Consider the following 23,014-nt stretch of genomic DNA (forward strand, 5'->3'; position numbering starts at 1 on the left):
CACGTGCAAAAAATCCAGGCGTAAACGTGATTCAGCGAGTTTGGTTCACTTTGCTACCCGCGTTTTAGCTCATTTGAAAGCTGGCAACCGGCTCGAGCACACGACTTCAATCCCAGTTGCCAGTTAAGTGAAAAACAATTCGTACAATTTTTTTATAAGTGAATTTAGTGGTCTTTTATAATTCAGTGTTCTAAAAAATGTTGCGATCTGCTTCGTGTCTCAGACATCCCCAGGTCTTGAAGAGCTTACGACACACAAATCGAGCGATACTGGTAACGAGATGTAGAAAAACACCTAATCGATATTTCCAGACAACGGTTACTCGTTGGGCTGACATTACGCCAAACCGCCCATCGTCTGCAGTAGAAGCTTCAATCCTTTCGTACAAGCTCGATCACAAAATTTCTGAGCCAAACGTGTCCTCTATTTCCGTTAAAAAACCTTCATTAGCCAAAAGAATTTTAGACGAGTTAGTGCATTACTATCATGGGTTTCGATTGTTGTTTATCCACGTCGGTATTTCGGGGAATTTGCTCATGCGCGTTCTTCAGGGAGAAACTCTATCACGACGAGAAAAGAAGCAGCTAGTCACAACAACTTCAGACGTATTCCGTCTTGTACCCTTTTCAGTTTTCATTATCGTTCCCTTCATGGAACTCACCTTGCCGATTTTTCTAAAGCTATTTCCCAACATGCTGCCTTCTACCTTTCAAACAGCTGACGATCGAGAGACTAAATTCAAAGCAACGCTCAAAGTCAAGCTAGAAACGGCAAAGTTCTTACAACAAACATTGGACGAAATGGCACTCACTGGTAGTGGTCACCAAAGCCAGACAGCACAAGATTTTGCTAAATTTTTCCAGAAAATTAGAAGCTCGGGTCAACAAGCCTCCAACGAAGAAATTTTGCGCTTTTCCAAGCTTTTCGAAGATGAAATCACATTGGACTCGCTTAGCCGTCCACAGCTGACAGCTCTCTGTCGCGTGCTAGAAATTGCACCAATTGGCACCAACAATCTACTACGCTTTCAATTACGGATGAAGTTGCGACATCTAGCCGCTGACGATAAGTTGATTCTTAAAGAAGGTATTGGTTCCCTCTCCATCTCAGAATTGCAGGCTGCTTGCCGTGAACGAGGCATGAGATCTCTTGGAGGTAATATTACAGTTCAAACAAAAATGAAAATTTCTTCGCTATATTAAATTTTTATTTTTTCTCAACGTAATATACAGTAAGCGAGATTCGCCTCAAATCACAGTTGTTCCAGTGGCTCGATTTGAGTATGGGCGGGAAAGTTCCACCATCGCTTTTGCTTCTTTCCCGGGCATTGTACTTACCTGAAAATGTTTCTGCTACCGAACAACTCAAAGCAACCATAGCTTCTCTGCCAGAATCAGTAGCTGCACAAACTAGCGATGCCATTAACCACCGACGAGGGAAAATCAACAATCAAGCTCGCATTGAGGCACTTCGAGTAGAACAAGCCAAAATTCATGAAGAACGGAAGGAAACACACGTCGGTCAGGTTGCTTTTGACACCAAAAAGCTCACACTAACTCTGGCCGACGCTGCTCTCTTAGAAAACGCTCTGGAGAGTGTTGGCGTACAGCGGAATAAACAACTTCTCGTCGCTAAAGGAGACCTCACAGATCTTAAAGAAGAAATGGCTGACTACCGGGAAGACATAAAAGAACTGGAGGACCTCTTACAATCCCCCGAAAGAAAGCGTCTCGTATTACGCGAGTCTAAAGCTGCTCGCCGTCTTTTCCAAACCGTAAATCGAATGATTCAGAAACTTGAAAACCACATTGAAGGACCCGCTTTAAGTGAGGGGCAATTAAATACAAAAGATAAGGAAGAAATCGTGTCTATAGAAGAGCTAATCGCATCCATTCGTCGGATCAATGCCATCGAAGACTCGGCCAATCTACACAAAATTGTGCACATCCTAGATCACATTGACGTGGACCGAGATGGAGTAATTACAGTAGAAGAAGTTATGAAGGTAAAAAGCCACTATCTAAAATCAACTCTTTTTCCATCAAAGATTTTACTGATTGTAAGGGTATTATTTAATAGGTAATCGAACTTTTAGAAGAAGAAGGAATTAATTTGACTGCAAAACAAATGACAGAAATACTCGGCGTTGTCAGTAAAGAAGAATTTCTGGAAATGGAAAAGAAAATTGAAAAAACTTTGGGGCAGGTTGTTAATAGCAGAAAACCTGATGCTGATTGTTTAACCAGCCAATCTCTTCTTGCAAAAACAGACGAAAGAAATAATTGTGTTGAACAAATTATGATTGGGGATGTGAAAAATTCCATCAACCGAGAAAAGTTAAAATCAGGACGGGAGCTTCCGAGAGAACCACTGGACATTGCTGAGGTTGAAAAAATCCTTTCGCTTGTTACTCAGTTGAAAACACTATACGCCCATGAGGTTGGACAGAGCAAAGAAAACATTAAACCTATCTTCTTCCGAGCGCAAGCCAGAATAGGAAGTTCGTCTGGCCTAAACCCATAAAAGATGTTTAGATAAATGAAATTCAAACATGTATATGTTCTGATTGAAACAAAATGTACGTAGATGTACGTATAATGCGATATAATGTTGATTTTAATTGTTATTGTTTTACATCAGGAAATAAATTTTAATTTCTGGGAAGAAATTAATCAAGAGCGAGCGAATGTCATCTTGAAAATCTAAATCTAAAAATGGTGCGATTTGTTTTAAACGCTGGCCATTCGTTTTGCAATTCTATTAATGATTTGATAAAGTTTAATTTGATTTATGTATGCAATAAAAATTATTTTTCGTCACGTTACAATAAAAACATATCTAAAAAACTTGGATTTTTTAAGGCTTACTCAGAAATATTGGTCAACAATGATTCACGAATCGTCCGTTTTTTCTATGACAAGAAAAAGTCGAATGTTGCGACAATAAGATCGCGTCTTTGGTAAAACGCTACTTGGCGTTGGGACAGTCAGCCTTCGAGATTATTTAGTTGTAGCTGAAAAGTATGGCACATTTTTAGTGCCATAAGTAGCACCTGAACCCAGCAGCTCAACCCTCAATCTCAACCTCAACCCAGCACCTTGTTGTTTTCCAGCGCTATTTTTCAGTTTTCCAAAAAAACTATGATGACATCTAGTGGAGGGAGAATTAAGCGACCCCATCTACTATATCCATGGGTATAGACCTTATAAAGATCCAAAAATATGGGTCAAGCCGACCCCTTAGCGGCGCGTTGCAGTGTGAAGGGGTGCCGTGAACAGGAGATTTTATTTTGGCTCGCGCTCGCCCCATGTGGTTTGCGCATAGGCTTTTCGGGTAAATCGTGCCCGAGGGAAGAAAAGGGAGAAAAGGAAAGTCTGGTCCCCTCTTTTTTTTCATTCTTTAAAACAACATTTCCCCCTATTTGTCTTTAGGGTCTGTTGGGGTGGTCTCCCTTATAACGTCAGCCTACACCTATCGAGAGGGGGTGGTCACCCCAACAGACCCTAAATGCAAAGAGGGGGAAATTTTGCTTTCGCGAGCGCTAGGTGGCTTATAGGATGAAGCCCGGCATGGCCGAAAAACGAAGAAATTTTTTGAAATTTTTTTCAAAATTTCAATCATAATATTTGAAAAACATTAAAATGGTTTGAAGAGACGGGCTATCCCATCATTTTAAACCAATTGGATTATTTTTAGGTGCAGCAGTTGACGAGAAAACTGCTGCACAAAAAACGAAAAAAAGTCCAAATTTCGGCTACCCCCTCTCAGTTTTTTTTAAAATATCTCCCAAACTACAAAAGCTAGGCGATTGCGGTTTTTAGAAATCGACTTAGCGAAAAGTTTTACACAAAACCCATCTATTTGTTTATTTTTAGAACCCCCAGCGACGATTTCCGCTAAATCGAAAACCCCCAAAACGGTCTCTTTGAGTGGCGGATCGCTTGTTAAAAGACAGTAACTTTAATTCATTTAATAGAAAGAATGGATGAAGTGAAGAACAACTTAAAGAAAAAAATGATGCATACAATTTTTTTAAAAATAAATAAAAAACTCATAAAAAAGAAGAAGAAGAAGGAAAACAATTAAGAGGGAAATTGAACTACCCATTGAATAATTAAATTATTACAGTACTATCATCCATATGCATTCCTATTGCCCAACTTTCAAACCTTTTCCCCTCATCCAATTTCTCCCAATCACCGTGTAATTTGGAGCCATCTCCAAATTACACCGGCTACACAACTGGTATATAACCCAGCAGCCACGACATCCTCGCCAGTAGTGGTAGCTGAGCAGTAGCATCAGCAGTAGTGGCAGCCAGCAGCAGCAGAGCAGTCAGCCACAAGTCGTCGACCACTCCGTGCTTTCCTCCACTCGCTCCTCGATAGCAGCTACTCTCCCTTTCTATTCTCCCTCTCCATTCTCCCTCTTCATTCTCCATCTCCGTTCTCCCTCTCTATTCTCCCTCTCTATTCTCCCTCTCCATTCTCACGCTTCGCCACTCCTCCCATGTGAACGCTATGTGTGTGTAAGTGTCACAACAGGGCTAATAAACATCCACCTACTCTTACAAGTCTATTACACAAAGGAGGATGCAGGGAAAAGTTAGGGAATTGGAGACCAATAAACCTTTTGATGATTTTGTATCATGTATTATCCAATGGTCTTAGATGTTTTCTTTGTTTGGTTTTTCCTCCTTGTTCTTCTTTTTACGTTGGATCCTGCGTTTAACTGTAGGGCGTGTAGCACGAATGTTACTTGGGTTTTGGGTGTTTTCCTTAAATTGCAGCAAACGACGTTTAACTGGATTTTTCTTGTTCCCCTTCTCTTCTTTCTTTATGTAGTCTTCTTCAATCTTGTTGGTTTCTGGTGAATCTGTCAGGATCCGTGTACTTGCTAATCTACTATAGACGCCTGCGTGAACCCGTTGATGGTATTACCTTACGAAACAGCCGAATACTCCCCAGTATCACATCATCACCTCAAAGAACAATAATATTGTTGAATGAAAAAATGGGACTGAAATTGGTGAAGTTTCCAGCGAAAGCCTCATCAGCGATGTCTTCAGTGGTAGTTGTAGACTGAGTTGGATCTAAGAAACAAAAACAATATTTACGAATGCTAACAGACACTAAGCGTCAAATACAATATGCATGATTTAACTACCTGGTCTGTCCGTTACTAGACTAGGAGTAAATTGAGACGAAGGAATCGCATTTCTATTAAACGACCAAATTCCTGATTTCTTGAATCCTGCAGTGATGTTTTCGGCAACAATTTTGGTGACAAATGGAACTTGTGTAAGGCTGGCAATGTCTTTTATTCCAATGTGTTGACCAGTATTAACTTTTAACCCCTCATTGTGGCTGTGTCGCAATGCCCGCTTGAATACGAAATATACTGGAACGTCAAGAGGTTGCAGTTTGTACGAACATTGCAGGGGAAAGATTAGCAAGATAATCCAATTGTCTTTTGCTAATTTAAAACATGGAAATTCTCCATTAGCAGTAATACTGGATTCTTCTTTGTGGCCTTAACGTATTGAAAATGAATAACTTAGTATTTTTATCGCCACATCTCCTGCCTGATCTTTGATTGGTTTTAATTTTTTTAAAGCTTTTTTGCTGTTATTTTATATCGTCTTTTTTGTAAAATCTTTTCAAATAATAAAATATTTTTCAAATTTGTATTCATTGTAATAATCTCTCGTTTTATTCCGGCTTTTATGAAGCTTTAAAAAGGGATCAAGTAAAGAAAAAGAAATGGCTGCACCCAATAAAAGCCAAAATGAAGACCCATTTTTGAATCTCAAAGCAATTAAAAAAGAAGTAAATTAAGTCAAGAAAGATGTTCTCTTTACCGAAAATGTTCAATCAGTACTGAATAACAAGGTAAAATTGAGTAAAAAGTAAAATTGAAAGAGTTCGCGTACGTTTCCATCAGAAGAAAAGCTCCTGTGTGCTGAAGTGACAAGTGCGACCGGTGACAAGTGACAAGAGCGACTATTAGCCAAGGCCGCACAAGTGGATTCAAAAAAGGAGTCGTAGCGAAATTCTTTGAAATTCTGAAGGAAGTGACAAGCCGGCCCTGCTGGATGGATAGGCCTTGCCCATCCTTCGAGTTGGATTAATGCAGATACATTTCTTGAAAGCCCCAAACATTTTGTCGCTTGTACGGATTGCAGCAAGCATGAACCTCATCTATTATTACTGTATAATCATTCAAGTCATCTAGATCTTAAATTTATCAACTTCGCAAGAGACAATGGAATTATGTTGTTGACTTTTCCCACTCATTGCTCTCATAAACATCAGCCTCTAGACGTTAGCGATTATGGGCAATTCAAAAATGCGCTAAGGACTGCATTTAATGATTTAACGATTGGAGACGATTGGCAAGATCTGAATCCCGGTAGTCGACTTTTGAGTCATCAGAATGCGGAGCTAAGCCAGTAGCTATATGAACGTTCATTCAGCAAATCAAACATCACCTGTGGTTTTTCCAAGTCCGGTTTCTTTCCATTCAAATGTGATCTCTTCTCGGATGAATATTTTTTATCGTCATTTACTACTGATCGATCCCATGGTCTGGTTCATTTCTTAGAAATAAAGCTCGCTATTAATTTTATTTCTATTTCTATTCTTATTTAAGTTTCCGCCAGTACCGTTGCTTCAATGGACCTTGCTACAACTTCTGTCAGTGCCGTCTCTTCAATACCAGCCGCAAACCCGAGAATTTTTTCGTCACGAAGGGTCGTCATACCTGAAGAAATTAAGCCTTACCACAAGTTAGTTACGATGGAGTGCCAACAGCACATAGAAGAACAACTATTTGAACGCGCATCCTCAGTAGCACACAAAAAAAATTCTTTGGAGCAGGATCTTCCCAGAAGTAATGCTAAGGATTCTCCTCCTCGTCGCAAGCAAACTAGGAGACCGCTAAGTGACTAAGAGAATAGCGAACCATTGGTCGAGTCCGCCGACGACGTTGACTTAAATTCAGTTGATACTGTCTTTGTCTCCGTCGTTAAGCGTTACAGCTAAGGCTAAGTGACAAATTTCACGTGGAAGTTGCTCTTAATTATTTTTTAATCTTCCCCAACAACTTGTTTTTGAAAACATGACGACACAAGAGGTGATAATTTTTTCATCAAATTTTGTACATTTCATTGAACTCATTATAAATTTTCGTTTTAACAGAGGAATACTACAAAAGAAGTTCCTATGTCTAATTTGGGATAAAAAATTCCAAAAATTATCCTGTTCCTTCAAAAAAAGTAATTAGCAACAAACAAGATCTAAATAATGAATATAAATTAATTATTTTTCTATCTAGAATACTGCACTTGGAGTACCAAATGATCTAACTGTTAAAGTAATTGCTACGGGGTAGGCTGTCAAAGCGATTAATGCCATGCCAAGGATCTTATTCTACTTTATAAATGACAAAATGACTGCAAAAGGGCTGGTAGATACAATTTTTTTCTCTTTTGTTTAATTGGCAGGATTTGTGAATTTGGCGAATCTTGAAAATGTACATAATGTGTTTTTCATTTGCATAAATAGATTTCCATACCTCATATCATATAAGGAAAAAAGGTAAAATAATTGCCTCTAAATCTATATATTTTTGTGTGTCCTACATCACATAAATGTAAAGGTATATACCCTAAAGTGATGTTTAATTTTGTTGTCCCATCCAACCCTGCTCTCCCCTACATATAAGTTTTAAATACATATGTTTTACCTCGTTACTACCCAAGTGAACCTCTTCTGTCCAAGAAATGACACTGAAACCACCAGAAAGCCTAGAAATAACACATGTGACTTATTCCAATTTCTATGCGTCCAATTGTTTATTGCAATTTTTTCCCCAAATACAGCAAGGCTGTCCACCTTAACATTTAAAGACTTTAAGAAACTCTCTTATTAGACGAGGATAACTGTGATGTGCTGGAAATCTGTAATTTTTCTCTAGTTTTGAATTTTGTTGTTGTTCTGGAGACCATTTCCTCACTGCTGACCAACCAAGAGAAGCAGCTTTTGGAGATGTACTATTGAATTGTCATTGGGAACTGGTTTTCCAAAAGCACAACCAGCGTTCTTGATCCTTTTATTCTAAAGACCATGAAGCTGATGATAATTCGTTTAAATATTTTTTCTCAATAATTTGTTTCGTTGGCAATGTGCAGTAAAATTTCATTAGAGGAAGAGAGAAAGATTTTTTACGTTTGAAATATTATTAAATCAAAATTGAAACATGGCAGTGAACTTTTCAATCATTTTCCCAAAATCCATTTCCAGACTAGCAAATAAGGGTTTTCAAAGCTCACATTGACAAGCACAATGTTGTAAACTTAATTGTTTAACTTGTGAGTCTCTCGTCGAGAAGAAGTGGTTAAATGGGTTTGGGCATACCTGTTTAGAATGTATACCAGTTTTTGCTTCTCAGTTGCACATGAAATTCAAGAAAAAAACATTAAAGTAATGCAAACATTACTTACTCATCATATCAGATCTGCCTTTAAGAAACATTTTCTTTCAAGTTGACTTATACAATGTGTAACTTGAATCGCCTAGATGATCATCACCTGTGAATCCATAGGGGGATAAGATATGTAAAATTTTGTAGTCCCTCTTGTCTAAAATACTCATTAACTTGAAAATAAGCAAAACTAAAAACCGTTATTCGATAGTTACTTACTGGTAGGTAAAAGGTGCACCAGCCTTCAATGTGGCAGGGAAGCCAGGCATGGTTTGAATTCAAAATTTGTAAGCTTCCATTGGGCTCAAAACAATATCAGCATACAACTCAGCAAAGGTTGATGCACCCAAGTAATAAAACTACGCGACAGTTAATTTATTGGAATTTAACTAGCCGACTTTATATTATAAAGCTGGCAACATTTTTCGTCTCCTCGGCATACATTTTCAATTGCTTGAAACGAACAGTTTATCACGTCAAATTTTTCCACTTGAAAGCGTATCTTACTAAATCTACAACATCTCTTTAACTAAACAAAGGTATTAAAAAATTTATTTTATATAATATTATTTTATTTATTTTAACAGCTCTTTTCTATAAATGATCCACATCTAAGATGGATCAGAACGTTGAAAATGGAGGAAACAATGGAGTACAAGATTTTGTACAAAATGTAAGTGTTTATTAGTTTAAGTTTTTTAGTTTAAGTATATGTTTTAATCAAATCTTATTATATTTAGGTTCGACGGATTCCAGCTAATCTGGCCGTAAATTCCATCGCTGTTGGATTCGCGTTAAAAGCGTTCAAGCTTCTCGAATTTTTTTGGATTTTGGTGCTGCTACCTTGAGAAAAATGGCTATGCACTAGCGTCGATGATTTTTGTCTTCATGATCATTCAAGTTATACTGGCTTGTTTCATGGTGCGGCTAAATTTGGAAAACGTCAACAACATTGGGCGTTTTAAGTTTCTTTCATTTTTGATGACACTTGTTGCTGCCATTTGACTAATTTTGATTGCAACAAAGACTTATCGATTGTGTATCGATAAATATCACGATAAATAAAGATCATCTTATAATGGCAACCGAAAATGTGGTAAGTTAATACAAAAAATTATTTGGTAGTTTGTTATTTACATGTGATTAAAAAACAGGAATCGTCCAAGTCCAACCCAGCAAATCTTACCAACCCGAACAATGGCGATGTTGAACAGGGCCACGTTGAAACTCCAACAAAGGTGAGTGCAAGTTAAATTTTCCACCAATTTATATAATAATTATTTTCTATATAGACCAAGAAACCAGTGGATGCTAACATACCTATTAATGCAATGGTAATGGGCTATGTAGCTAAAGCGTTTGGAGATCTGCCGAAAATTGCATTTAATCTCATGCGACCGAACTTGACGAAGAATGCCACGGCTCTAATAACCTGTTTGCTACTTATCTCCCTCCTTTTCCAAATATTTATTATTATTATCATTATGTGTATCATTACATTATTATAGACCACGTTGAATTTCATTCACTTAGAAGCTTAAACTAATCTTATAATATCTACAACATCTGTTTGCGTATAAATAAAGAAAAAGTATTAAAAATTAAATAATTTATACTCTACATAATAATAACTTTTTTTTTAATTTACAGGAGATTTAATATGGATGCTAACGCTCATAACAATGGAGTACCGTTGCTGGTTCAAAACGTAAGTGTTCATTGGTTTTATTTAAAATATTTGAATGTAATCAAACGGTTAAACAAATTATTTTTAGGCACGACCGATACCCGTTAATCTGGAGGTGAATTCAATTGCTATCGGGTTGCTTTGAAAGTCTTAGAACCGAATTTCTTTCTTCTTTGGAGTCGAATTTCTTTCACTTAAAAGCTTAACGATATCTTACAATACCTACAACATCTGTTTAACTAAACGAAAAAGTATTAAAAAAGTTATATAATATAATAATATGTTATATACTATAACAAATTTTTTTCAAAAATTATAGGACATTTAAAATGAATGCGAACGTTGAAAACGGTGGTAACAATGCAGTACCGGAGTTGATTCAAAATTTACGTGTTTATTGGTTTGAGTTTAAATATTTATATGTTTTAACCAAATCTAATTATATTTAGGCCCGACCGATACCAGTTAATCTGGCGGCAAATTCAATCGCTGTCGGATTCGCGTTGAAAGCTTTAGAGCCAGCGTCTCGACTTTTCCTGGATTTTGGTGCTGTTACATTGAGAAACAGCGGATATGCCTATCGTCAATGATCTTTGTCTTTATGTTGATTTAAGTTCTACTAGCTTGTTGCATGGTGCGCTTAAATCTGGAAAATGTAATTAACATTGGTCGTTTTAGGTTCTGGTCTTTCTTGATGACACTTTTTGCCTCTATTTCGCTCATTTTGATCTTAACCAAGACCTTGATGCAAGAAGGCAATCGATTTTATTTGGCTAAATCCCTTCAACCTTAACTTTGTCTAATATTATCTCTGACGTAATAAGCATTTGCATTATTCTATGGTCGAAATTTAAAACAAATGAATTTACGAAACGAATTAAAAACGAATTTTATCAACTGTGTACCAGTTAAAGTCAATTGCGAATATATTAGACTTAATTCGGGTGACTGATTCTTATTCCCGACACTTGGTATATTATGCAAACTATTCAGAAATCGCAAAAGCTTGCATTCATTAAGACCAAAATTCAGAGCAAGGTAACATGTGGCTTACATTTTGACAGCGAAAGGGGTGTTTTTTTCTCGACGCCGAAAGCAAACTGAGTACAGGAGTGAGAACAAAATGGACAAAAATCCTGGGTTTCGGCACCAAAATGTGACTCACTGGTTTCGCACGGAATAAGTAAATAACTTGAAAGAACTAGTTTCTATGTGGTAGCCGGTATATTTCGACTGAGCCTTCATTCCTATAGCCAGAAACATATATGTACAACTGCCCGACCCACGAAACGTTGGAGCCCGCCGTCCTTTCCTCACAGCCCGGTTGTCTCCCTGGTGTACGTCTAGTTCATCACAGCGGCCATCCCCACCTCTGATTCGTTGCTGTCGAAATCTCTAAAAAACGACGAATGGGAAGAGTTTCTTTACGGTAAGCTGGCCGACGCTACAGGGAATGCGCAAACGCTTGAATATAGGGATCTAGTTGCCGTTGTGGGGGCTCCGTTACGCAACGATAACGCCAGCCGACGCCTGGTCGAGCACATTGCAACTCTTCTGGCCCTAAATATACTGTCGATATGATTTTTTAGCACTGTCTGCGTATTCTTCGTTGACTGATTCTTCACGGTCGACTCCAGCCGGTCGACTCCTTCCCACGGCATGGTCGGGCTAGAATTCGAACGATATACTTATAACATGGAAGATCACAGCTTTAACCATTATACCAAAGAAGCTATAATTGTTTGAAAAATATCTTGATGTATAAAATATTTTGGTAATGCAAGTGAAAGTTTGGACTTTAACTTTCACTCAAAACTAATTTGAGAGAAAACTCCTCTTCCATTTTTATTCCAAGTTATTAATCCCATGTTACATTAAGAAGCGGATCACATTAGACATTGTATTTGTCTGTCTGGTGACCGTTACATTATATTTATTATTTCAACACAGATAGACACACACAAATGCAATTGTCATTTGTTTCCAGTAAGTTACTTTTTTTTTTTACTTTCGTTTTCTTAGGTGTACAACCACATTAAACGTTAATCTAGCGAAAGAAATCGAACAACACAATATTTATAAGAAGGATAGGGGTGATGTTGGAAGCTAAATAGGAGTTAGATTGTTGACACGGATGCAAAAGTCTGGGTCTCCGTCAACGGACTTAATTGGTAGCCACTTGGCGTGGGCAGCACGATACTTGCGTGGTATTGCGGCAGACTGTTTGCTACCGTCGACATGGAAGAAATCTTGGCCGTTGTCGCCGATCCATTAAGATTGTGGTGATGCTGCAACAACAAATAATCCTTACCTTCTCTCCTTTTCCCCGTATTAACAATAACAACCTATAAGAAACAATAGACCTCGGCAGCGTCATCTGTCGTATCTGTCCCTACACGCTGGTCTAAATGGATTCTGCATGTTATATTACAAAGAAAAAGATTGTCCCCGCTTAGCAACGTGATTTCATGTTGTTCATTTTTCCTTTTTACAGGCTATCTGAGTCTAGCTGCATCCTTACACAATGTTGCCTTTTTTTAACGGATTTTTTTAAAGAGACATTGTCTTTGAACTTCTTTGGCCAGTTCCTTCAAAGCCGTCAATGCAATTGTTAAGGAAAGATGAGGCCTCACTACACAGAAGGTGAAGAGGGAATTGTACTCGATGGCAAGGAGACTTCTGTTTTGAAGTCGGTTGTCATGACATTTTGTTTTGACAATTGTCTTCTGCTTGTTTCATTATGTCAATAAGGGAGTGTCAGTCAGCAAGGTTTACAACAAAAAGAAACGTTGGGCAGACGACAACACTGTCTGCCGTCATGGAAGCAGATTTTCCATCACTTTAACACAGGGCAGTTTTTTTTTAAACTTGCAATCCTGACCATGGAGTGTAATTCCCTAAATCTGGCATCTTTCAGTGGGGGGGGGGGGGGGTACGAGTGTTCAATTTATTCTGCAAGGGATTATGGAGCGTTGTCTCTCTTTTCTCATCCTCCTTTCTATTACTAACTTAACTAACTTAACGTCATGATAAATTTGACCATCCAGGGTCTACATAGCCTTCACTGCGTTTTCTCTTTCCTTGAAATTGACAAAACCATAACGCCTTCTCATTTCGATGCTTTCAATTAGTTTAAATTCCTCAAATATAGTCTTTAATTTTTGGGGGTCAATTCATTCGAATTAGTTTTCATAAGGCACTAGGAAAGACAGTGTCATTAGCTGTGGTTTTTTTTAAATTTTCCTTGCGGTCTTGCTCAACTCTTACGAAAAATTCTTCTCCTATTTGATAGACACACAGTTGTTTTTCTTATTGCTTCTTATTACGGTGCAGCCACTTCTTTTCCATTTTTTTCTAGCTCTTTCTGCATTGCCTTCAATACTTTTTCTTTTTCAATTCTTTCTCTTGCTTTTTTCTCTTTATCGCCTTCTGTTGCTTTTTTCTCTAGATTCTTTTCCTTTTCTTCTGCTTTTCTTTTTAGCCAATTTTCTGCTTCTTCTTTCCCTTCTACAAGGTGGCTCACATCCGCGTCATTAACTTATGACATGAGAAAATCTAACTCCAATTCTTCTTCTTCTTAAAATACTTATTCATTCCTATCACAATTAGCAATTTTTTTTTAAATTAGATTGCATTTGTGTACTCGAGTATGTGCGTAAGTTGTACTAATGCAGGTAGACGAAACCAATTAGCCACGGTCGACCCCGTTTAGGTTCGTAGTAAATAAAACGATTTGTGTTTTTAAGATAAGCACCACACAATGATTCAATTTTTGTGGTTTTATCGTCTGCTATCGTAACGGTATCTATAACTATGAGTTACTTTACTTTTGTCTTCATTGTCTGAATTTGTTGCCGTACATTAAGGAGACGGTGAAATTTATCGCGATTATAGATCCACAGTGATGCTTTGATGCAATAATTGGTCTTTAAGTCGCTCATACATTATGTAAAATAGTAGAATATAGATGTAGGTGAAAAATAAACAATGATGTTGGTTTGACACAGTGTTTACAGATTCATTTACATGTAGTTTGAAGCATGAATTAGTCTAGCGGCGCCCTTAGTAAGTTAAAAACCCTCCGTACAAACCATTTAAGTGAAGGTATCCGCACAAAAATAAACAAACTTTCGACATTATATTCTTAACCATAAAGCCAAAAAGCCCTTGCCGTCCACTGTCGCAATTTTGTTCCGGACGATCAATGAAAGTAAAAAAAATCGCATCTAACAACCTGACATTGAAATTGCTGAAATTTTGAGTATGAAATCGGCTTCACCATTTAAATTTAGCAAAAGAAAGTGACGGATTAAATAGTCTAAATCTAAAACTAGTTAACGGGGATTCTTAGATATGAAAATAACGAAGTAAAAACAAAATAGAAAAATTTTGTACTTAACTTATTTATTTGGGTTGTCCAATTGAACATCAAAATTTACGCCAAGGTATGTTTAACTATTCAGGATCCACTTTAAGCCCTTAATGCATCCTGTCTGTCTTCAAAAGTCACAAAAGCATAATTTCCTTGCATTTCGATGGTTTCAATTTGTGTCGTTGTCGGTGTGTCCAAACTCCTCAAAAATTGCCCTCAATGTTTTCTTTGTCATTTCTCTCGTTATGTATTGCACACGGAGAACTTTGACCTGAATTCGAACAAAGATAAATGTCAATGGATGTTTATCCTATAAATTGGAAAATGAATAAAACATTAATTAAATCTTAATTTCGACAATGGATTGACATAAGGTTTTAGGTTAAAGTCCAATTTATTAACGCAGTGGCTTCGCTTGTTTCTCCTAGTGGTCTTTCATCTCTGTCCTCATTGACAGATTCCATGCCTTGAGCTCTGTCATTTTGTCTACTATGTGCAAAATGAAAATTAGAGTCATTAATACATTGTAATGACATTCACAGTCAACACAAACTTGGATATTTACATTAAATTTAAAAATTAAGCTCAGATTTTTCTAAGACATGTTCTGTATTTGAATTGAGAAAGTGATTCAACACCGCTAATGCATCATCCCCAGCTATATATTTCAACGCAACTAATATATCGTGGCTCATTTCACTGCGTACCATCCCTGCAAGCCAATACGGTAATTTTAAGTGTAAATTATTCCAATAATTTTGAAACGAACACGAAACCTATTTGATAAATGTCCTCAAAGTTCTCCTTTTCTTTTCGTTCAAGTCCAAGTGTAGTCGACAAAAAAGAATGCTCCAATTTTACCATTGCTCCATGTAACATTAGCGAAATAGCAGATACGAGATGTCACATTTTTTAATATTGCCTGGGCTCTTCTGTAGACAAATAAAGAAAAAATTTAAAAAAACACTTTGTCTTAATATAATTGATACAAATTTCGTCAATAACAAGTTTCCCGAGGATTTAAAAAAATATTCTATCAACCATGTCATATGCTTTTTTGTAATCTAGACCCATAATTGCTGCTCCTGTTTTTTTTACCTGTTTAGTTGTTATGTCTCTTCTTTTTTTTCTAAAGTGTTTTTTTTGATGAAAAATGTTCTATGATGTTTTAATTTGTTAGAAGGTTTTGGCCTTTAGGTTATGTCTCTATTTTGGATTCCTCCCGTCTGTTCTTCACTAATAATGTATGGTAATATATTCTTGGGGCTAATAGTTAAAATTTTTGCTAAAAATTTATAGACAGAACATGATAGGCTTATTGGTCTCCAGTTTCCTTCTTTTGCCCTGCTTCCTCCTTTGTGTAATAGTGTGATAATTTCTATTGATTGTGTCTTACTGAGGTTTTGAAATTTTAAGATGTATGTGTAAATGCTTGTGATTTCTTGTTTTAAAAATGGCAGTCTTTTTATAAAATTCTATGGGTAGACCATCTACTCCTGGGGATTTTCCGTATTAAAGTGAATTTATTGCATCCCACACTTCTTCTTTGGTAAGATTTTTTGAAAAGTTTTCGTTCGTTCAATGCACTTATATGACCTTCATTATAGTGCATTGACATTTTTTGATGATCCTAATGATTCTCTTATTATCACAGAATAAGAATACAAGCCCTGTATGGTCTCTGTATGGGAATTGGATCTCAACTGTCCAAGATTCAAGTTAACTTTTCCTAAGTTTACGAATGATGTGATTTTAATTTACTACCACTGCTTTCTTTAATATTTGTGTCGTTCTAAATTCTATCAACCATGTTCTAATTGTTATGAAAACAGAAAAAAATTATAAATTGTAAAAAGTATACCAGGTTGGTTCATTGTCGTAAATACATATTGTTTTTTTTTTTGTTTTTCGTTATTTTTAAATAAGAAAAGAAATCAGTTGTTACACAATGTTGATAGGTTTTGTTCCGCCATTCCCGCAGGGCGCCTCGCATCCTTCTGACTTAACACTGTATTTCCCCTCCCCCGTTTTCATGAAGGGTGCCAAATGAAAATCGCGAGGAGAGTATTTATTTTTTTTCCGATTTCATTGAAATTTGGTACAGTTTATGGGAACATATAACTACAAATACCGTGAAAAGGAAAAAATAAATGTACATTGGTTAATTTTATAGGATTTTTAAAGAAAATTTTGGGGTCCAAAAAACAGGTTTTTTAAGTGGTGGGGTATGAACAATTTTAATCGTTAGTTATAGTTCGTTAGTTAGTTAATACAATTCTTTTCATTCAGACTTTGGATTTTGATTTGTTTTCAGGAAACACCATCCAATTCTAAAGGCCATCAAAAAAGAAAAAAAAACCTAAAAGTGGGACAGACGAGGGTAGCCGCATCAGTCATTAACTGTTTAGAAGCATTATTGCTTCTGTCTGGCATTTTTATCCTTAATCCACTTTACCTTAAAAAAGGTTGGGTGAGAGCTGCAAGCATCCAGGAATCCTGTATTGTAAAATCGAATAAGTGCCTAAATCTAAAAAATCAATAGTAGCTATTGGAATAATAAGATGCAACTGGAAATATCAACACTTTTGTGGTTGGATAGGAAGGAGCCTAAACTGTCATAAGATGATTTTCATATCGTTGGACGGGGAGTACAAAGTGCTACGTCTGGTAAGTGCACGAATATAAAACAGATAAACAAGACAAAAATATAGTTGTTAATAATGTTTATAACTAACCAGAGGCTTTTTTGGGTAGTCCATCTGCAAGAATTGAACGACATAACTTTTTCCATAGGCTAGTCAATTTCCCCATCGCTTTGCTTAGTGCTTGCTTCATTGATAATTGTCTGGTGTCAAAATTAGATAAAGCAATGTCTTTACTCGCAATTAAGTTTAGTGTACGAGAGGCGCATCTTTAATAAAACGAGATTTAATCTTTGATAATGGTGATTGTATATAAAGAGTTTGGCCAGACCTTTATTGCATTGGTAAAATTATCTCGGATTCCAAATTTATATTATTCAAAAGGTCAAACGTCGAGTCATTTTTTTAATCGCGATTAGCTGCCTCTTGTAATTCAGTCAACTCTTCAGGATCTTCATCGTCTACAATCTGCTCAACTATTTTCTCTATAGTTGGATGAAATTCGTCGTCATTATGACTATATTCATTATTTAGAACCTGTTGATACTGTTAAAAGAAAAACATAAAGCGAACGAAAGTAAGATGAAAAAGAAAACTTACAGAAAATTCTTTGAATGCTTTAACAATACGTTCCTGACTATCAAGAGGCAACTATAATCCAACTCATGACTTTCGACATGCAGCTCATGACTATAAACATTCAGGTCTAACAATTCTTCAACAAAGTCGACTTCTCCCCAACCTAAATCTGAAAAATATGATTTTATATACTTATCCAATCTTATGTACGACCACTCCATCTCAAGAGATCTAGAAAACCTGAGTTTTTTCTATAATTTATTTAAAAAGAACATCTTTTTTTTAAATTTCACGTGTTTTCTTAGCAAGACATCGTTTGTGAATGGTTCGTCTGCATCAGTGTATATACTGCTGCAAGATAATCATATACTCCGTAGACCGTCATTATTATCGAATGATTTACGAACCATTCACTACATAGAAAAGTGTTGCTTTTACATCATCAAATTATCGTACGCACACTCTCTCTCAGATCCCTTTCCACCCTATTCAAAAGACTAGTCTGTCAGAAGCAGGATCTACTACGACCTCATCATATACGGATAAGCTAGCAAAACTAACCCCTACAACATTGACTTCGGCCAGATCGAGCCTTTGGTAATCATCCTAGGATATCTTGTCAACCTAAACCTCAACACTAATAATAATCTGAATTACCGGTCTATAAGGTTCAATTCAACTAAAATCTGGCAAATAAGATGCCCCCTGCCTATACCAGCGTGCTTAAAAATAAAATTCAATGGCATCTCTCTGTTCCACGCTCTTATAGGGATAACAGGCCAATCATCTTCCTCATCCGCACCCTGGTCCCCTTCCCTTTTATTCCCTTATATTTTGAAATCCAGTGTCCCATGAGTCCTGATTTCCTTCGCGAGTACATGGATTGCAAGTCAACGAAGAAGAAACTTATTTTTTGATGGATCCAAACAAACACTCGAGCCTGTCAAATTCTCATTCACTACCACGAGCAACGTAGTGAGAGAATCATCGTTTATTCGGATAATTTATATCCGATGACACTGAGGAGACAAATTTTCAAAAGCTTCAAGAATGGCTAAACACGAACTATATTCCTCGCTTAAGGGATTATTGACGATCATGTTGGCATGCCGCGTGCTAAAGTCTTAATCCAATTTTCTACCAACGGAGAATCTCCGGTTCAAGAAGTTGAACGACTAAGCCACATTCTGCAAGCCAATAACGTTGCGGATTCTTACTTCTACAAACTGGTGTTGCAACACACAGATGAAGTGAAATGCAGCACTGATCGCCAAATTTCTTTGGAAATAAAGGTTACTACTTCGAACCAAATATTCACTTAGTAGGATTGAATGAAGTGCAAGAATTGAACAAAAAGAACAAAGAATGGTAGCAGACAAATCTGCTGCAATTGGTCCTCGAGGACATTAACGCTATGGATGAAGTAAATCCAGCAGTTAGCTGTAGAATACATGTAATTAATTTTATTTTTTGTCCAATGTAATAAATCCCGTGTGTGGTGTCGTGGATCTCTACGGGCGGAAGCCTGTCTTGTCTGTTTGGATTTTGTTTTATTCGTGTTTTTTTCTAATTATTTTTATTCTATTTTAGGCATGGCTGATGTCGAAGAAGAGGAAATTTTCAATCGTTTAGGATCCCTTTAAACACACTTTTTTTCATTTTTGTAATGTTTGAGTTAAATATAACTAATTTCTTTGTGTCTTTGTGGTTTGACTTTGTGGTGTGTCTTTGTTATTGTGTCTTTGTGGTGGTTGTAACCTAATTTCTTTGTGGTTCCAAGTGGATTCACCATAAGATGATCCATGATATTAGAAAGCTGCCCAGTTATAACCTGCCAACATTCGTAGGTATGTAAGGGCGACTCCATCGGAGATCACTCACGCATTTCGTGTGCCATCGCATCCCTTGTGTTATTGTATGTGCATACCTTGCTAGTGTTATAATACAAGTGCAACCTTTCAACGAATCGTCATCCTTATAACAATCATCTTCAACCCATGTAACGAACTGTTACATAACAAGCGCGAGTTAATTAGCATCAATGGAAAGAAGAAGGAGAAACAAGCGGCGCCAACACTATCACTTGCCACCACCACCTATTTTGTTTTTGACTCTTCTTTTGAAAAATAACAAAAAAATTAAAAATTAGACTGGAGACACAGACGGCAGCGGGGGAGCTACTTTTTCAGCTCGATTATTTCGTTGTAATTTTTTTCCACCTTCTGAAATGTTGACGTTATTTACTATAACCACCACGATAGGAGAAATTTGTAATCATCCCTCCCTTCCCCATTTTTACCACCAAGCTAAGCAATCGTAATCAAAGAATGGGCGAAACTGCCTGGAATGATTTCGCGGTCGATCGAGTCCTCGACACCTAACAAAAAAGAATTAAATTCTGAAAACCCAGAAAGCGTTTTGAGTTGAGAGAGAGAGAATGTCAACTAAAGAGACTGATGCTATAACGATCACGACGATATCATTACAGAAAGTTTCGTTTGCTGGAAGAGAATTTGGCCCCCTACATCTCACCTATTACGTGCTGGCAACTCACAGGCCGAAATACTGAAAGGAAGCGTTAAAATATTATACTGAAAGAAAGACGACCCATTATACGAAAAGAAAATGCAACCCAGGAGCGATAGCTAGCCACACCCAACATATCTATCCATCTTTTGGCTGTGATGAATGAAATGAATGAAGCGTGTCAGAGCACTTTTTGGGTTGAGAGGGTCTTGCATTAAGTACAGTAGCTAGTGGGTGGAGGGAAAATTGGAAGTACGACTGCTGGATTGCGATGAAGATGTAGAGAGCTGCGATGGATCGAATCGTCTGAGCTGTTTCTTGCCGTCGGCCCACAATTTCAATGCAAGGATCCAAGGCTGCAGGTCGTGGTCACCCAAACGACCAACTCGTTTAGCGCGATCTTCACCGTCACCGAAAAGAAACGCCGCTCGGGAGAAATGAAAATGAACGTCCCACATAGGCGGAGGCAGATGGTGGCAGCGGCAAGGCTGGCCACGATCCATTAGACATTTAGCCGTCCAGTTCAATGAGAGGGAAACCGTGCTCGAGACAGATCGACTCCGTGGGCGGATGGCGAAGCGATGACGCCGGAACTAAAGGCCCCGATGGAACACGGAGAGGACTGGGCGAGCGGGAAAAGATTTTACGGTTTTCCATGACGGAAAGGTGAAGGGACGTTGAACTGGAGGTGGAACGGGTCGGAATTGGTTTCGAACTGTACTGTTGGCATTGACACTGGGTTAGAGTAGAAGCCACTCGTCTCCCTGGCCTAGGCCTTGACCCTGGCCTGGCCTAGACCCTGGCCTACTCCGCTGTTGTTGTAAAAAAGGTTGAAATGCAAATTACCTCTGACTGTCCACCCGTACAGATTCACGACACCCCACACGGGATTTTTACGTTGAAGGCGGCAAGTCCCTAGTTACGCCCGCAAAGTGAAATTGCAGATCTCCTCGTGTTTCAAAGTATTAAACTAGTTCTGTATTTTTCAAACATTAATAAAAAAAAAAAAACCTTCACAAAGTTTTTTGTTATTCAGGTAAAACGGGAAAAATCACAACTTTTATCATCTTCAGGGCTGCTAATGCTGCTGCTCACAATGGGTTCAAACTACTTGTTCGTCATCCCATTCTCTGATTTCCCCAAGAACCATTTTCAAAAGGTGTGCTTCCTTTTCCTGTTGTAGCTAGTAGTAAAAGGTGTAGCTTAGTTCCTGGTCTTGATCCCTGCCTCCCAATTGAATATTTAGTTTAAAGACGTAATCTTGATTTAACAAGAATTATTGACGTTCCCAAGAGCCTCACTTCATCCGAATTACATTACACTAGCGTATAAAAGAAAGCCGTGTACTCCTTAGCAATTTCACCGTTTTTTGCTTGGAGAATATGCCCTATTCGTTGGGGTTCTTGAGTAAGAGAACCACCGTTCGAGGAAATTTGAATGAGAACGTCCGCACGAGGTAAATTGAATGAAGTATCGGCAAGTCCCTCACTGGTAAAAATTGTTTAAAATTGTGGGTGCTTTCTGAAATTGCAAAGCATCTTGTGCCTTTTTGTCGTAGGTGTTGAGCTGTAAATAAATGGTTTCTTCAGCTTTTCAGCATAGTGTTTCAGAGAATAAAAGTTATCCGAAAAAACGATTATTTTTTCATTCCGTTGCTCGTGGTAGCGAATAAGAAACTGACAGGCTCTAAGCTTATTTGGGTCCATCAAGAAAATAAACTTTTCTTTGACGAGTTGCAAGCCAGATACTCGCGAAAAAAATCTGAATTCTAAAGACACTGTACTTCAGCGCTCGTCACCCGAGCAAGGAATGCACCTTCTTGCACCTAACCCAACAGATACACTCGCCATTCAGATGAAATAAAAATGTGTACAGCACAAGTCATGAGATTATTGGATAAGACTTTCCTTTTTTGTTAATTTTTCGAATGTGTGCATTTTTTTTTGCTTAGAAACATTTTTTTTATTTAAAGAAGATTCCTTTGTTTATCTTCTCAACCAATTAATTATTCTTGATCTAGTTCTAGGTTCATTTGGTATGAAAAGTAATGTGAATATAATTCCATCTTCTCACAGTAATATGTATTCCCAAAAAATTTTACGCTAAAAATCAGCTAGCTAAAAGTTTCCCCAAAATCTAATTACTTCTCAGCAAGTTAATTCTTAGTATCCAGCATCAGTTGTAGATGTTCTGGTAAGTCTTATTGTGCCACGAAGGGAAATTGATTACAATTTTTATATTTTTTCTCTTTTTATTGAAGGAAGAAGAATTTGGTATTTACTTGAATCATCCACATTCTCTGCTTTCTCATTTATATATGTATCAGTTAGGAGGAAATAGCAGATATAGAGTCATTTAGATTCTTATGAAATTCACTACAAGTGTCTGTTCTTTTGATTAATTTTAGAGGTGTCTACCATAAGTGACAGTAAGTTTTATTCGTTTCCTTTGTTTCACTTCGTAGATACATTTTGTGATGAGAGAAATCGGGAATATTCAATAATTTTCTTATTTCGTCCTCTTCTTTTGCTTTTCTTTAAATGATGCCAACAAACTCCTTCACAGACTATCTGATGCAGCAGATACCGAGTTTTGTGGATTTCCTACAGTGTGCCAACCGGATAATCTGCTAGCCTTCATTATTTCGCGAAAGTTCGAGATGGCGAAACATTCACACTTATTGATAATCCAGGTTATATATCTTTCAGATTAAATTGATAAATG

General features: G+C 37.3%; 1 protein-coding gene across 1 annotated transcript; it reads left to right on the top strand.

Moving 5' to 3' along the window:
- Nucleotides 1–73: 73 nt before the first annotated feature.
- Nucleotides 74–2,572, top strand: LOC124203233 (mitochondrial proton/calcium exchanger protein-like). The gene is made up of 3 exons (XM_046599939.1): nt 74–1,155; nt 1,233–2,005; nt 2,080–2,572. The coding sequence occupies exons 1-3, from the start codon at nt 198–200 to the stop codon at nt 2,521–2,523; spliced, it is 2,175 nt and encodes a 724-aa protein (XP_046455895.1). The 5' UTR covers nt 74–197; the 3' UTR covers nt 2,524–2,572.
- The last annotated feature ends 20,442 nt before the right edge of the window (nt 2,573–23,014 follow it).

The sequence above is a fragment of the Daphnia pulex genome, chromosome 9, assembly GCF_021134715.1.
Source record: "Daphnia pulex isolate KAP4 chromosome 9, ASM2113471v1".
Lineage (NCBI taxonomy): Eukaryota > Metazoa > Arthropoda > Branchiopoda > Diplostraca > Daphniidae > Daphnia > Daphnia pulex.

What these genes read in the sequence shown, in the direction of transcription:
- LOC124203233 (XM_046599939.1), top strand. Translation starts at nt 198, where the DNA reads ATGTTGCGATCTGCTTCGTGTCTCAGACATCCCCAGGTCTTGAAGAGC. An exon ending in AGGCATGAGATCTCTTGGAG is followed by an intron (nt 1,156 to 1,232) that starts GTAATATTACAG and finishes CGTAATATACAG; the next exon opens with TAAGCGAGATTCGCCTCAAA. An exon ending in CAGTAGAAGAAGTTATGAAG is followed by an intron (nt 2,006 to 2,079) that starts GTAAAAAGCCAC and finishes ATTATTTAATAG; the next exon opens with GTAATCGAACTTTTAGAAGA.